Source organism: Pseudopodoces humilis, chromosome 7 (assembly GCF_049639895.1).
Source record: "Pseudopodoces humilis isolate 2021_Gansu_Grassland_sample_001 chromosome 7, ASM4963989v1, whole genome shotgun sequence".
In the NCBI taxonomy this organism is placed as follows: domain Eukaryota; kingdom Metazoa; phylum Chordata; class Aves; order Passeriformes; family Paridae; genus Pseudopodoces; species Pseudopodoces humilis.
In genome coordinates, this window is record NC_142206.1 from 47,598,722 (window position 1) to 47,615,267 (window position 16,546).

At 41.8% G+C, this 16,546-nt stretch overlaps 1 protein-coding gene across 3 annotated transcripts in view; it reads right to left on the reverse strand.

The window, feature by feature from the left end:
- The window catches only part of ITPK1 (inositol-tetrakisphosphate 1-kinase), a 140,498-nt gene that overhangs the window by 65,287 nt on the left and 58,665 nt on the right, over positions 1-16,546 (reverse strand). For all 3 annotated transcript variants that reach the window (XM_005520177.3, XM_088057784.1, XM_088057785.1), the window contains one exon: positions 5,490-5,615. In XM_005520177.3, coding sequence (XP_005520234.1) covers positions 5,490-5,615 — 126 coding nt within the window. The remainder of the gene's footprint in view (positions 1-5,489; positions 5,616-16,546) is intronic.

The window sequence follows — 16,546 nt, forward strand, 5'->3', positions numbered from 1 at the left end:
AATGGTAATAGCCCTAAACCGTATTTAAAGACCATCTAAGCACTAAGATTGCCACAGCATAACAAAGTTTAACAGGAATAAGGCACGATCTCAAGGTCATTCTACACCAGTCAACATGTCAAGAGAAATGAGCATCTAAGCTGACTTTCCAGTGACTGGTTTCTCATCTTGTTGCCTTAAGGAGCCTCCAAAAAGCTCTGTAACGCAAACATTAATTAACTGATGAAGATGAAGGAGGTAGGAGCTGTTTTCCAAAGGCCATTTAGAGTCTGGAGAACTTTAACTAAACTACTTTAATGTCAAGAACTGCACTGAGTACAAGGCAACAGCCCCTTCAAACACACAAAAAGGCTTTTGAGCTTTCAGCAAATCAGCTTTCTTTACAAAACAAGGAAATTTCTCAGCATTAAATCTATGTCAGGTACTATTCTCCAACTCTTCTCCATTTGCAGGCCTAGGAACTTGGACAGCCAGAAAGCACAGGAATGGCAAAACTCAGAGCAGTGAAGATCTGTGTCACCTAAGAAAAGACCTCAAACTTTAAGTGTTGCCTAGAGTTAATCTGGGGACAGGCCACACATCACTCCTTTTAATTGAATCCAGAAACAGTCCCTTTTCAAAGAGATTCTCATGCAGAACAAGGTCAGTATATTTGTATGTGTCCTTTCTGTTTGAACACATCTACAGATTAACTTCTGAAGCTGTGCAGGGGACAGGAGCATCAAAATGCACTCAACTCCTCATAACTCTTTGTCTCTTCTCACATGCTGTTTGTTGCTTGGATTTCCATCATAAAGCGTTAACTCTTCATTCAAAAACAAAACCATACAATTCCACCAGGATCCCCAAAGGAAATCATCCAGCTTCCTGTTGGGCCTTTAGGCTGCCAGCACCTTCCCAGTCTCCCACACCTCTCACCAGTACATCACCAACACGTGTAAAAGAAAGTTCCAATAGCCATGCACAGAAAACTACTTTAAGTAACTTAAAATCTGAACCTTACACCAATTCTCTACAACAAGAAATTACAATAAGAAAAGTCAATTTTGTTAGTTTCACAGGAACAATTATGGTAGCTGATGTGAAACCTTTCATAAACTTTGATTCTTAACTAGAAACTGCTGTACACTTAGACATCATGTACTACAAACACACTACGCTTTCAAAGCCACATACTTTGTCTAGAAGGCAGGAACTGGGGTAGTTTGGTTGTCTTTCTTACCAAGAAGGCAGAACTGCAGCACCAGTAAGCGACCTGAGAAGATCACTTAAGAGACTGGAAAACTCCTGATGTAACCCAAGTAACAGCACTCTTCCCGTGGCACAGAGTGGCTCCACTACCAGAAATATAGATCTGCATACATGAAGGGTTTCTGCCTAATTATTTTGAAAGTAGATGAGCTACTATAGACATGAACTTGAAAATGAAGCAGTTGAAGAAGAGAAACACTGAAGCCAAGAGAATACAGCGGTATTCTCTTCGGTACAGCACAACCTTTCAGCTCTGAACTTTCAAGTCTTCTCTCGTCCTTCCAGCAAAACAACTCTGCTCTCTACTTCAGTGGACTTACTGAAGACTGATATCCATCAGCACGCTCCAACCACCCAGGCAACAATGTGGAAGATATTTAGGCTTTCCAACAACAGATTGAAAAGGCTCTGTCCTTGGGCTTCAGTTCAGCTTGACCCAGACAACATCTATGTTTTCCTCTCTCTAATCTTTAACATAATAAAAGCAAACAAGAAGAAAAAAAGGAATTTTAGCAGATCCTCCTTTGTTTGTATTCCAGGCCTGGTGTTAAGTCATGCTTTGTACCAGCCCCATTACTGGCAGAAGGCCAGAAATTGAACTTGAAATCAGAAAGAGACCAAATATTTCATGTTCCCTATTAAATACCCCTGGATATAACCCAGCAATTAAAAAAAAAATACTTTCCTTGAGAAGCCTGTTTATAGATGAGAATAGAACTGCTTGTCATTTTACCCAAAAAAAGTAGCTGATTTTTTTTTTTAATATTTTAACAGAAAGTCGATACGGTATCTACTGCAAATAATAGGTCATTAGATAATAAGAGACTCACTGATTCATTGACTTGCTTTTATTACTAAGTAATATATTATATAATATAATTATATAATGTTTTGTTTATATTAAACAAAGTTCCATAAAAATATTCCAAAAGAAAACAAACAAAAGAAACAATAATGTCATTTGGATTTGTGTTTTCCCACATACAGAAACATGACAATGACTGTTTGTAAAACATGTCAACATTTTCCAAGGGAGAAAGAGACATAAACACAACCGTGTCTAATGTGTTTGCATCAGATTTAGACTTAAAAGCTCCTTTTTGTTGTCTTAGGCTGTGATGGTCTCTTTTCATGGATACCTCCTTCCAAAAGGAAAGGTGAAGGTGTACTGGGTCTTCAACAAACGCTCACCCCAAAATTGTTTGTCTCTAAATCTAAAAGAGATTTCTGCAGCGGTTAGAAGGAATGAGGGGTGTGGCAAGGGGAAGGGGGAACTGATCTTTGTTATCTATTCTCTGTATATCTCAGAAACTTTCTGAGTACCCAGCTGTCCTGTGTAACCTTCAGAAGTCTTTTGCTCCTTCAACTTGTAAATCCTACCCACAGGAAGCTATCCTAACCCCTATCACTTGAATTACAAATATTGAGTAAATTTTGCTGTTTATGAGGCCCTTCCAATAATTTAAGGCATCATTATTTTTCAAATGGATAAAACACAGCTATTTCCCTGTGAACTCAGGTGCAAATAGACCATTTCAATTTTGTATTAACCTGTCCCCCCAAACTAGAAAAGAATTACTAAGACATAATAGTTTCCTTTGGTTTTTTGCTTGCCTCTTCTCAGCTGAGAAGTGCCCTACTTCATTCCCTGCCAAAATATCTCCCTCATTTTCCTTCCTCTCAGTCCCAAACCCTTCTAAGAAAGCTTCTCAGTCAAGATTAGAAGAGCCCATCCTGGACAACTCCAGAGTGGGAGAGTCAAGAGTTGAAGGGCAGTAGGGGAGGAAACATTTTAAATTTTTGTCAACCTGATAGCAAAAGACTAGGCATAGAATCTGTGTCTGAGATGTCTTTTTAAGTAGGCTAATGCAAAGAGAACCTGTTCAGAAAAAGCTCTGAAAGAGAAATTAATAACCCTATTGATTTTCCATCACTGGAGCCATCATTTTGAATGCAATATGAAGCTGCAATGAATGAATCTACTCAAGCCCCTGTACAGCTATGACAGGCAGCTGCTCAGAGAGCATTCTAATGAAAGCATAACAAAGATTCCCCAATGTCTTACATGAGCCAGAACATACTCCATTTTCAAAGCCATATACTTTGTCTGGAAGGCAGGAAGTGGGGTAGTTGGTTTAGTTCCTTACCAAGAAGGCAGGAACTGTAGCACCAGAAAGTGAAAGGCACCCTGGGGACTCTGCCTCTTTACCTGACTTACCTCCATGTACCTCTGGTCAAGGAGGAACCTCCGAGGACTATAACCAATTTTTACAGTTAACTAATTACCTCAGTACAATCAGTCCAGCCCTCTGCTACAGTGGGTAGGAAGGAAGACTGACCATCATCTCTACAAATAATCATCAACCTCAAAATAAGGATTTAAGTGTCCTAAAAAGCAAAGCATTATATTTCTCCACTGTTCATCTCATGCGCTACACTAGGTGCTGCTTGGAGTCTTTGTTTTGGCTTTGGATGAGATCACCAGGCACTCATTACTGATTTTCAGTGCAGTGGAGAGCAGTTTGCATCCACCAATATTCTCCTGAGAAACTGTAGTACATACCACATCCAACTAGCACAAGGACCTCAGAAAGCTCAGCCCTAAAGATTTTCTGGAGCTAAAAATGCCACTGTCAACAGGCCACTTCTCAACACCATTTTTATTCTCCTCTAATTTTTTTTTCCACGGCAACTGAAAACAGCCATAAAATGGAATGCCAAGAGGCTTCCTGTTCTGTTAGCACTCTCTGTCAGACCCTACAAGGGCTCATCAGAGACTCCAGAGAGCAGGGACAGAGTCATGTAAATATGAAGCCAGTTTTCTCCTTTGCTCTTTGCATATTAGATAGTCAAGGCCTCTATAACATAGACCTGAAAAAAGTCATTCTTAAAAAGGTCATAAATGTAGTCTGGCAGATCATTCCTCCTCCTGTGCTCAAGGATCTCTTGCTCTCTGCTTCCTGGAAGACTGCTTTATGGAGCCAACAGTAAGAGTGCTGCCAGGTATCATCTTGCTGTCACATTTATATTCAATAGCAGGAAAAAAAGCATAATGAATTTTGCACTGTTTGGTCTGGTTAAGATCATCAGAACTTTTTCAGTCAACTTAATCAACAATAAGGGAACCACACTATTTCCACTTGTGTGTAGGTGCCAGAAATACCACAGTGCTTACATAACACCTCACTCATACAAACAGCTTTCTTGCAAGGGGTCATTTTCCATTTTCTAGGTTGCTCATTGATTTTAGTTTTAAAAACACAAAACAACAGCCCTATACAACACACTTTATGCAAAAGTATTCTTACAATTTCTTTTCCTTATGGAATATGCTTCTCTTAATTTCTAATGGTTTTCAGTATCTTAAAAATAATACAGGACAGATGGAGATAGGCAGCAATTTCCAGATAGTTTCTGCCCTGGATATGAAACTACATGAGAGTATACTCTAAAAACACATTTTGGCATGCAATTCAACACAGAAAGGCCTGTTCTGTGCACCATTGGTTCTTGGTTATATACTACTGTAGGAGCTTCCTGCATGCCAGTGATGTGGCACAACTCAGTCCCTGCAGAAGCAAAAGCTTAAGGCCTTATTTTATTGGAGAGGATATAATTCAGATGGCTGCACACAGGGGCCCTACCCTCTATCTCATCCTCTGTCTTCCAAAATAAAAAAGTTTGGAAGGCACTGGGAGAGAATCTTTTAAGACACTATTTCTTTGATAAAACAGTTCCCTGTTTGTTCTACACCTTGCATATTTCTGACCTTCAATGTAAACTTGAGGGGAAAAAAATAATAATAATATAACAGGATTTTCAGCACTAGAAGACAGAATCACTCACAGTGATCTTGATGTTGCAGAAATTAGCATTCCAGGAACTGAGGAGACTAGACACAACTGGGCCAAACTAATTCAGTGGCTTCACTCATGGAGAGATGCATGTATAGTGATCTGCAAAAACCTGTTCCTCTTTGTGAGCAGTGCTTATACTCTTGAAATAACATAAGAACATTCAGCAGGAAACCAGTTCTAACTAACATCACTGATACAAAACAAAACCTTCCCAAGGTGCAAGTCCACTTTAACCTGACAATTTTGCTGGGCTATCAGTAGCAAGCCACCAGTGTGACAGACAGCCCTTTTCATCAAACCCCTACAAACTGCACAGTAATCAGACTGAATTTCCTGCACCAAAATCTTCCTCCTGATTGAAATGCCAAAGGTACCACTTACCTGGAACCTGTGAACCAACTCCAGTGACTGGCTGTCATTCTGGTCTGCTTCAAGGATTACATCTGTCAGTTTATGAATGATCACGTCCAAAGGGCCCTGATCTTCAATGGGTTTGGTGAGGTCAAGCTGAAGAAAACAGAGAGAAACATTTTATTAATATTTAGGGGATCCAAGCTCTTGTCCCTGCCACCATCCAAGGTGTTGCTGCCTCACAGATGACATTTACTTTACATAGTGCCTTTGTTTTGGTATGTTATCTAAATCCCTGAGAACTGATGTACCACTGAATGTTAGAAAACTTTACTTAGACACTTATTTCTCAGCAGTGTGGCTCTAATTCCATGAAAAACAGTGAAGTCACCAGCAAGTACCCTCCATCCAAACATCTTCCTGTGCTTCTCCACCCTAAACAAACACATGGCTCTTCAGCTCAATTTCCCAGTATGTTCACACAATTTCCTGGTACACTCACATACATTCAAAAGGAATGAGCTAACAAGGACTAACACCACTAATAAAAGGAAGGTTTGCTGTGCCCTTTGCCCATTGGGATTGCACAAAACAGCACCCAGGACTGGAATAAAGGTAGCACAAAAGCAAGTGACTCAGAATCTGTGGAAATTCATCTGCTACTGAGACAGCTATTCAGCTGGTAAGAAGGGGTGCAGCTCCCAGACAACTCCCAATAGCAGACTTTGGCATTTCGCTAGGTAGGAGACAAAGATTTGCCGTGGGGTGTACAGAAAGTCTGGTAAAGACAACACAGGAAGGCATGAAAACAGTGGCAATGCATTATATGACTTGGTTCCAGTACCAAAACAGAGTTCAAGAGCAGAGGATTGAGGAATTCTCTCTTGATGAAATATCAATGCAAAGAAGCCTACTGGACCTGTACGAGATGCATGCAAGGATCCTAAGAGAGCTGGCCAGTGTTATTGTGAGGGCTTGGATTTATCAGGTTATAATTCAAAACTATGGAGATTCCAACTAAATCAGGCAAAAATAAATCTACTACACAGGTAGTCTGGTTACAGCAAAGTCTCACAGAGGTGGCAGGATTTATCAAGATTTTCAACACCTGACTGGGCAAAGCCCTAAGCAACTTAGTATAAATGTAATGCCAAATCTTCTTTGATGAAGATGATGTACTGCAGACCCTTAAGATGCTCACGGAACATAACAATCCCATTAAGCTATTTACCAAATTTAACATTAGTTCAATGTAAGTACCGGGACTGGTTCATGTTCTAGCCAACACACCGGGCTGCTCAAGGCACAGAAGCTGTGAGATTCAATTCAACTAGTTGTGAGACCTACTGCATCACTGGCAACTTAACCTTGTAAATGTCAAACCAGGAACTTCTTTGAGAGGAAAGATGGATGTGTACTCACTAAAGTTAGCATCTGATTTTACCTGCATGATATTTCTATTACTGCTTTCTTTTTAATTCAACTCTGGTAAAGACGGGTGTGAGAGGCACAGGAGGGAGACAAGTACTGGGCAGAACAGGCTGCTGCTGATGCTGTTTTCTGTCTCATTAGCTTGAGTTTTGTCCTACTAAAATTTCCCACCCTACAGAAATGGCCCTGCTTTGAATTAAGGAGTGAATGCCGTAAAGAAGATAAAGATAAGACAGGATCAAACCCATAAAATGAAACCAGCAGAAATCTATCAGCCTTATATTAATCTGCTAGTTGCTAATGTAACCGATCCACAGAGCTGAATGACTCTTCTTGCATAGGCACTCTCATCTGGACTAGGCTTCCCTGAGCAGCATAACTGAAGGTACCTATGGCACAAAAGCAAATTGAAAGACTGCCAGTTCCTCCCTCAGAGATCACCTTTGCTTGCCCATTACTATATGCTCCTACTAACAGTTATGGGTTGGGGCCCTTTGAAGTCCTTATGCAGATTCAAATACAACTGGAAAACACAGTGTGTGTCTCTCTTCCAAGGAGACAAGCAGAGAGACCACCAGCAGTGGTCTGTGGGTGTCCACAGTGGGCAGCACTCCCTACAAGCAAAGAGACCAACAGGACAGACTTGGTGTGGATGCTCAGGGATGGGTAAGCTGTGGCCAGGTGAGGCAGTCCACAGAAGGTCTGCCTGTCCTGACATATTTTCACTCTCACAAGTAGTGCAGCATGAAGGCTAGGGGACAGCCTAAGTACCTGCAAAAAAAAAGGCAAAATGAAGTGAACTGCAGCTTGCCTAAAGGACACAGAAAGCAATAATTAACTTCTTCAACCAAGCTCCAGAAAAATCAGTTAATATCCTTAAAAGAAATCTCAGATGACCATGCTGCTACTTCTGATTTTTTCCATCTGCCTATCACATCTGGAAGGAAAGAGCAAAACAAAGGGTCCATTTAACTAGGTCAGAAAGTTCATGGTTGCCAAGGTACAAAATTCTGAATTAATCCATTTTCAGGACTTGCAGTTTGAAAAGCAGTAAGAAGCAAGTAAGTACTTGAGATTGGTTACCCCTCTACAGTCTTCCTGAACTTTCAGCTCAATCTGCACAGAAACATTCAGAAAACAAGAAAACAGTCCTCTCTTTCAGCCTTAACACAAGAATAGAAGTAAGCCTTCAAGGCAAATCCAGGCATTTCCAGCACAGTGTTTTCCGCAAACATTAGACATCTGGGCAAGATAACTCCACAACAGTTGTGCCAGCTAAACGCAACAGGCATATTTTGAGAATGAAACCAAATGCACGTACTTTGCACATTGGAAAGCATTAAAAAGACTCCCCCCTAACACTGTTTTGCTTCCCTTTTACCAGTAAAGCAATGTGAGAAACGACAGCATGATAAAGCAGCTACTCTGGAAGGAAGTTCAGTGACCACTTCAATTGCCTCAAGGACAGAAGGTACATTTCAGCCACAAAAACCTTCAAAAGCTGATCCAGTATTTTGTGGATTGGAGGATCAAACCATTTGCAAGAATAAGTTCTCTGTGTTTAGTCATGCTGCAGAAAGCAAATATTCCTGGGCTGCATGGAATTTGGAAGAGATCCACCTTCCTTTTATGCACTAAGAAAAAAAAAGATAAAAGTAGAAGGAAAAAAAAAGACTTGAGAAGGTAAAAAGAAGCCTTTTCAAGTGGAGCATCAGACCCAAAAAGAAGTCAGTGAAAGTAAAGTGCAAAATTTCTGATGGCCCTCTGCTGCGACAAACACTGATTCATTGTTTGTCATCAGCTGGAATCTGTGCCCTCCTACTTCCCTTCCCTTTCAGCATCTCTCTCTCTGAATGATCTCTGCATTTGACATGATCACCCAAAGGTTTGTTATTGCAAAGAGCTAACACCATAGCAACAGAAATGAGAGAAAAGATTTATCAGCACCAGCTTGAAAAAACAGAGATATATCTATGGTGCCTTTTCTTCTATGAGATAAACTACAGCCTGCAGCATACTCTGCTTGCCCTTCTTCATGTTAAAAAACCGAACCCAACCAGGTATTGGCTTCATGGCACTGTCACTTATCACCCAGCAAAACTGAGGTGCATGACATGGAAGAGAGTATCAACACCATACACAATAAATATGCAAGGCATCTATGTGTGACACAGACTGGTGCACTGTCTCTGGGTAAAAAAATAGATGGACAGCCAGGACCAGAGAGTGCTAGTGGTGAACCGAGTTAAATCCAGTGGGCAACTGGTCACACATGGTGTTTACCAGCGCTCAGTATTGGTGCCAGTGCTGTTCTATGTCATTGTCAATGATCTGGACAAGGGCATCAAGTGAACCCTCAGTCTGAAATTCAAACCAAGCTAGGCAGGAATGCTGATCTGCTGGAGGGCAGGAAGGCTCTGGAAGGTGATCTGGACAGGCTGGATCCAAGGGCCAAGACCAACTCTATGAGGTCAACAAAGCCAAGGGCCAGGTCTGGCACTTGGGTCACTCACAACAGCCCCACACAGCGCTACAGGCTGGGGGCAGAGTGGCTGGAAAGCTGCCTGGTGGTAAGGGACCTGGGGGTGCCATTTGACAGCAGCTGAACATGAGCCAGCTGTGCCCAGGTGTGGACAGGAAGGCCAATGGCATCCTGACCTGTGCCAGCAAGTAGTGTGGCCAGCAGGAGCAGGGCAGGGATTGTCCCCCTGTACCCAGCACCTCAAATCCTGTGTTCACTTCTGGGCCCCTCAAGACAAGAAAGACACTGAGGGGCTGGAGTGTGTCCAGAGAAGGGCAACAGAGCTGGGGAAGGGTCTGGAGCACAGCTCTGATGAGGAGCAGCTGAGGGAACTGGGGCTGTTTAGCCTGGAGGAAAGAGGCTGAGGAGGGACCAGATTGCTCTCTACACCCCCTGAAAAGAAGCTGTAGCCAGGGGAGTGTTGGTCTGTTCTCTCAAGTAACAAGTGATAAGACATGGGGGGGGAAATGTCCTAAAATTGCACCAGGGGAGATTTATATTGGATCTTAAGAAAAATTTCTTCACTGAAAGAAGTCAATCAATAGAACAGGTTGCCCCAGGAAGTGGTGGAGTCACCATCCTTGGAGGTATTTAAAAGACATGTAAATGTGGCACTTGGGGATGTGGTTTATTGGTGGACTTGGCAGTGCTGGGTTAACAGCTGGACTTGATTTTAAGGGTCTTTTCCAATCAAAATGATTATAGAGTTCTGTATGCCTTTCCTGGTCCTTCAAATCCATATATGGAAGAAATCAACCAGTAGATAAATGCTCTTATCATAGCTGGCTGCAGCCAGCCTGCCCACCTTTTAATAGAAGGATGGGCTGAAAGTTACAAAACACTCCAAGCTTAGAAACGACAGTCTCTCCCACAGGCTTCCCAGAGAATCCACTGGAAAGCAAGCTACAGGCACGCAGAGCTGCATCTCTGCCCTCCTCTCCCCTTCCCCCTTCCTCTGTCCTCGAGAAACACACAGCCAGCACATTATCCAAATCATTATAGAGAAGGGCAAAAAATGTTTATTTCCATTAAGCATAATTTGTTTAAAGTTTTGGGGTTGTTTTTCTCCAGAACCCTGGCAATCCATCTGTATTGCAGGGACAGGGCGAGTGCCTGGCAGAGTGCCATGGCTCTCCACTGCTCCCAACTGCAATCCCACACAAATGCATTTCTGGAAGCCGTGTATAAAAATAAAACTATGTCCAAGTGGAGAAAATCTGGATTTGTTCACTCAGGGGAAAAAAAAAATAACCAAGCCAAACAACTACAAATGCTGGATTTAGGAAAAAGAAATATAATTTATAATAATGATTAAAAATAGTTGTGTATTTTTTGTTTTATTCAGTGTTTCCAGTCCATGGTATAATCAGCTGTATTTCAGAATCTGCCTGATTAGGATTTGTGATTTTGATTTATTTTTTAAAGCTCTTCTTCCAAAATAGTTTTTGTATTAGCATTCACATGAAATGAAGTTTTAATACCAACCTGTTCTTTTATCTGAACCAAAGAGAGTAATGTCCACTGCTATATCCCTGAGGAATGTAGAGTCTACATTTCTATTTAGCCTCACTTTTCTCTTATTATATTTTTATTAAAAGTAAAGACCCATACAGCAAACATTTTGCTCCCATTCTCCAACCCACTAACAAACTCTACTTGCCAGGATGCTGGTCTAAGTTATTGCTGTTTTCATTTGATGTGATGCTAAGACAGCAGCATTCTAGGATGTGCATACTAGAACTGGAGTGCATGTCCCTTCACAGCAGCCTGTTGTGCTGCAGGTAGAAAATGTCTGTTAAACTTTCAGAAGTTTACCAGAAAAGGTAAATTAAGGTAGAAAGAAAATCAGAAATCTAAGCTTTCTCAGTAGGCAGATTGCACCAAATCATCAGACATTAACTCAAGTGCTAGAAAACTTAATAAAATGCTGCAAAAGTGAAAGATTCCATTCAACTTTCTGGTAGGGACCTGTCAATGGTGTGCTACACATTTCATAAATCACAGTCCAAAAGTCCCTTTGTGATAATCTAGCCACTCTCCTCCCTGTGAACTGGACATACAACTTCAGCCTGACCTGACTTCTTTGCTCCTTGATTCCTGAGACTGTATATGGAATTTTCTAGATGAATCTATTGTATTCTGCTATTCTCTGCTAAGGCTGTATTGGTCCCAAGACATGTGGGCTTTATTTCTATCTTAATTCAGCTTCTTAAGCTCCACTGCATGAAAACCTTTGGGATTTTAGCCCTTATCTTCCACTCCTGGGGCTATTTTCTATCCTGTATTTTCATCACATACATTTATATCAAAAGGCTCATAAAATAAAGCTTTTCAAATTCTTCTTCCACCCCCAGTGTTTACCTGTGCTGTGCATCAATGCTGAGCAAATCACAATGAAAAAGTCACAAGCTCCAGATGAGAAAGCCAAGTCTTCACAAAGCTGAACTCTGACAGCTGATCTGTTGGTGGACACTGCTCTCTCCCAAAAAGCTTGAAGAAAGCATCTAAAAATATCTTAAGCGTTTTGAAGATGGAAGGGAAACAGCAAAAATCAATACTGTCAAGTTCATTGTTTCACCCTACTGTAAAATGTAAACAAAAATACAGATGACATTATAAATTACAGGAGAGAATGTGCTTGCTCTTGAAAGAAAGTGAAAAAATTCCTGGAAGAAATCAGGAAAACAGTTGTGCATGTCCATCCATACATATAAGACCTACTTGTGCACAGAAACAGAACAGAATGGCACAGAAGCCTGACTGCTCTTGGGACAAACCAAGGGAAATCCATATGAAAAGTAAGACCAACACATGCTTCTTTCATGAATTAAATCCTTCAGGAGCAGTCCACTCCTGTCCTGTCCCTCCAGGGACTATACACTCAAAAAAGAAGCTGTCAGGACTGTGCTGCACAAAACCGACACAAATGACCCCCAGCCAAAGCCCATGGAAGATGATAAAGTATATATCACAAAACACTTCCTCAGGAGGAAAGGCATTATGCTATCTGGCATATTTCAGTGGTATACAGGCTCCCTGTAGCTCCTAAAACACCTATGTATTGTCACTAAATAAATACTTGTGTATTTAGGAGATTTTCTCCTCATGTCTCTCTCAGAAAAAAAAGTTGTCTGGGCTTTCATCACACCCAGATAGTGCAGAAGTATTCGGCACTTGCTGCTGCTGCTAATGGGGCCAAAGGATACCAAAGGAGAACATGAACTCCTCCCTAGGAAACAAACACCAGCTCTGTCCCATTGCAAAGGGCAAACAGGGACCTGACCATCAAAGGCTGTCAAGAAAGAGCAAAATGTTCACCAGGAGGTGCTGGTTTGTCTCTCCATGCCACCCTTGCCCAGCACTGCATTAACCTGCACATCCTGTTGCAGCAGCAGCAAACTGAGAACGGAAATCCGCTGCGGTGAGGAGACCTCCCCCCTCACAATGATGACAGGAGAGGGCATCGCTAACAGCCACCACCTCACATGAGAACTCTCCCAAGCAGGAAGGAAACACCTTGAAAATACCCTACCTTCTTCCTGGTCTTTTTGAAATCACGGAAGCTGAAGGCTGACCAAAGAGCTTAACCTTCTACCACTGCAGGACACTAGAGTTATCTGCTGTTGTTCTGCCCAGATTAGTTTAACAGAACCACCAAAGGAGAAGGAAAGCAAGTCCCACACTACGATATGTCATGCAGACTCTCAGGCAAGTATCAGTGACATCCCAGGCATCAAGACATGCCTAAAGATGAGGAGCAGCGTAACAGCCTAAGAAGCTGGGTTCCCATTTTCCCAGATACTGATATTTGAACACTAGGGAAAATTCTGGGTTTAACAGATGGTTTCTTAGTGTTTTCTTGCATTCTTATGTTTACTTTGCATTCTGCCTGAGAGTATGTGTGACCATTTTGCACATTTTCAGGAGCTGCATGCAGCTGCCACCCTGGAAGCTTGGTATGACGTCTGAAACATCTGGGAAGTTCTCACTTCTAGCTGTACTCTAGATAAAATGAAGGAAAAGAAAGGTCATAGGGTTTTTTTACACTACATATGCTAACAGACACCATTTATGGATCACTTCCCTAACTACTACACAAACTGACTAGTCCCTGTACATTCAAGGCTTGTCTCCAAGTAACGCAATCCCCCAGGACCTTGGTGAGCATCACCTTCCCACAGCCTCCTCTGCCCCCTCCCACAAAAGCAAAGAGTGAGGCAGCACTGCTCTTGCCTGTGCAGTAACACTGGGATAAGATAATGCACCCCAGTTACTCAAACCTCTCCCACTCTTCCCCTCACTTCCCTCCTTACTCTGCTATACCTGGTATACATATTTCCACAGAGCATCATCCTCCTGTTAGTGCTAAGTTTTTCCCCTTTCACTTCTTTAAAAGCAAGACAAGAAATCCCATGTTTGGGCTACGGCTAAACCTCTTCACAGAAACCATTTTCAGACTTTCTGTCTTACCCAGGACTGGAACATTGTTACTAGAACTTTGGTTTAGACTTACAGCCCAACACATACACAAAAATAAATTCTAGCAATTAAAGTTTAACAGCTTGGTTCATCTCCTCTACAATACTTTGGCAGTTGCAGAAAGTTCTTTTCAGAACTTGCCAAGATGTGGGAACAGCTATTTCTGAGCATGATATTAAACTGAGAGCTCATGTCCCATTAGAGTGGATTGCACCGAGCAGGTTTCTGTAGGCAAGCAGTTAAGCAGCTCAGTCTTACTCAGGGATGGCTTGAAAGGCAATTGCTGATTTTCAGCAATGAAGGAGAAATAATCAATGTTACCCAAATCCAGAAAAGCCTCTTGCCAAGGGTGTCCCCTGAGGTCACCAAGGCTCCTGTGGATTAAGAAGAGCAACAGAACAAATCCACAGATTAGCAGAGGAGAAAAGTTGAACAGAAAATGTGTGACACGGGAGGATTAGTGCCCCAAAGAATGAAAGCAAGTTATAGAAAACAAGAACACAGGAGAATGAACATTCATCATAACCTGCCTTGCTTCACTTCCTGGAACTGTCAAAAAGGCAATGTTCAGTACACCAGATTAAAAGGCTATAGAGGAAATCTCAGTGGTGGAAGGTATGGGAAAATTACTAAGTGGTTCCTAGTAGCATAAAATCTCTGATCCACTTCTGTAATGGTCAAATCAGACCCAGAAATCCTTCTTCTTTTTACTTTACATGGCAGAATTTTAATGTTTTTTTGAGTGAGCTGGGTGAGCTGTAGCCCAGTTATTGAACTGACAGCTCAATCAACCCTGTAGGAGAGCAGACATCAGAGGAGGAGTGGAATGGAGACACTATCCATGGAGAACAATCCGGCTAATCCAGAATACACAAACAGTGCAGCACTACAGCAAGTATAGCCCAGGTAAGCAGAGGGAGGGGCACGAGAGTGGTGAACTTCACTTCTCTAACGTTTTCAACCCTTAATTATATCACAATATATGGAATTAAAACATCAAGACCTTACAGTACTACAAATACTTTTGGTTTTTTAATAACTACTGGAATACAGAGAATGTTAAGATGAAGGAAGCATATTCTGAAAGTTTCTCTTGAAGACACACAAACATGGACTGCCTAACTTCCTTCTTTTTGACCATGGGATTAGATAAGCAAAAAAGCTGATACACAAGAAGTATCCCCAGAAAGCCTGGCTACTACCCTTTATCCTAAGGGCTGACAAAGCTCAACTCTGGATTTACACCACACAGCTCAGGCTCAGCTTTTGGATAATTCTTCAGCAGTACCTGTCAAACATCAAGAGCAGTCAGAGCTCCAGTATGTGAAGCTGTACTTCCCATGAAATTGCCAATGTCTCTGCTGTGTTTCTGCTGTAATTCTCCCTTCAACAAAGCTTCCCATCTGGCACAGCCAGGCTGCCAGAACCCTCTTCATTTCTGTTAGTTACTAGCCCCCAGAGAGCTGGGGTGCACTATTTCTAGGTGCACTTCCCTTTCTCAAGAGACTCTAAATGATGCCAATTTGTAAGCAAATGTAGGTAGCACCCAAAGTACATTTAAACCAGTCTGTTCATCACTTTGCTGAATTTGTGTGCTCTTTATTGTGTACTAGGAAATTTAAATGCATGTGGAGGGAGAACTAGCTGTTGAAGTAGAAAGTTTTTATGCTCTTTATTCACCCCCTGCCTAAACTAATTAGGATCCCTTCTGAAAAACGAACCAAAATTGAAACATGCTTGTCTTAAAAAAAAAAAAAAAAAAAAAAAATCTTCCTTCATCCAAACACATTTTTATGGTGCTGCTCATGACCACTGGATAGCTAGTAATGTTTGTGCAACTGCAAAGGACGGAGGAGGAGGAGGAGGAGGAGAAGTACACTGGAATAAGGCAGGGAAGAAACACAAAAGCTTTAGAAGACTCAGCCTAAAGGGAAAATAAAAATGAGTAAGGTTGCTCTTAAACATAGAGAAGGCCATGCTTAGGCTGACCTACATCATATCCCTATGCTTCATGAGTAGAAATCAGAAGAGAGATCATGAAGAGATTTAAGAGACTGTGTCATTCCCTTCCATTCTGTTCCAGCAAGTATTGTTTATGGAAGAATGAAGTTGCCTTTCAATTACAAAGCATTACTTCAGCTTGAAACCACTGCTCCCAGTGAGACAAAATGATGAAACCATTACTTCCAAGGGTGAATCTACAGACATTTGAAATGATCTGAAATGAACACAACTGCAAAGGTGAAACAGCTCATCCTTTCTCAAATGGAGGAAGAAGGGCATAGGTGGAGATTATACTCATCCCTCACTGGTGCTGCGCTGCTAGAAGGTATTGGAGAAAGGAGGAGAAAGTGAAGTCAGGAGAAGGTGGCTGGGACACAGGCAAGGCTCTAACTGGAGCCTCTGTGGGTCTGACTCATTGCATCAGCAAATACCCTGGCACAGAGGTAGTCATCAATAATGGCCAGCTGCTTTGCAACAACTGCAAAACAGATTTGCTGTTTACTTTCTACCATGTCTGATGAAGTCTTCATAAGTGGTCTGCTGCTCAGCCACACCTCAGACATTTTTTCCCACTCAGGTGAATAGTCTTCTTCCAATGCAGCACCTGCCCAACACACATAGAGACCAATAGCCCAGAGAGAACATTTTAAGT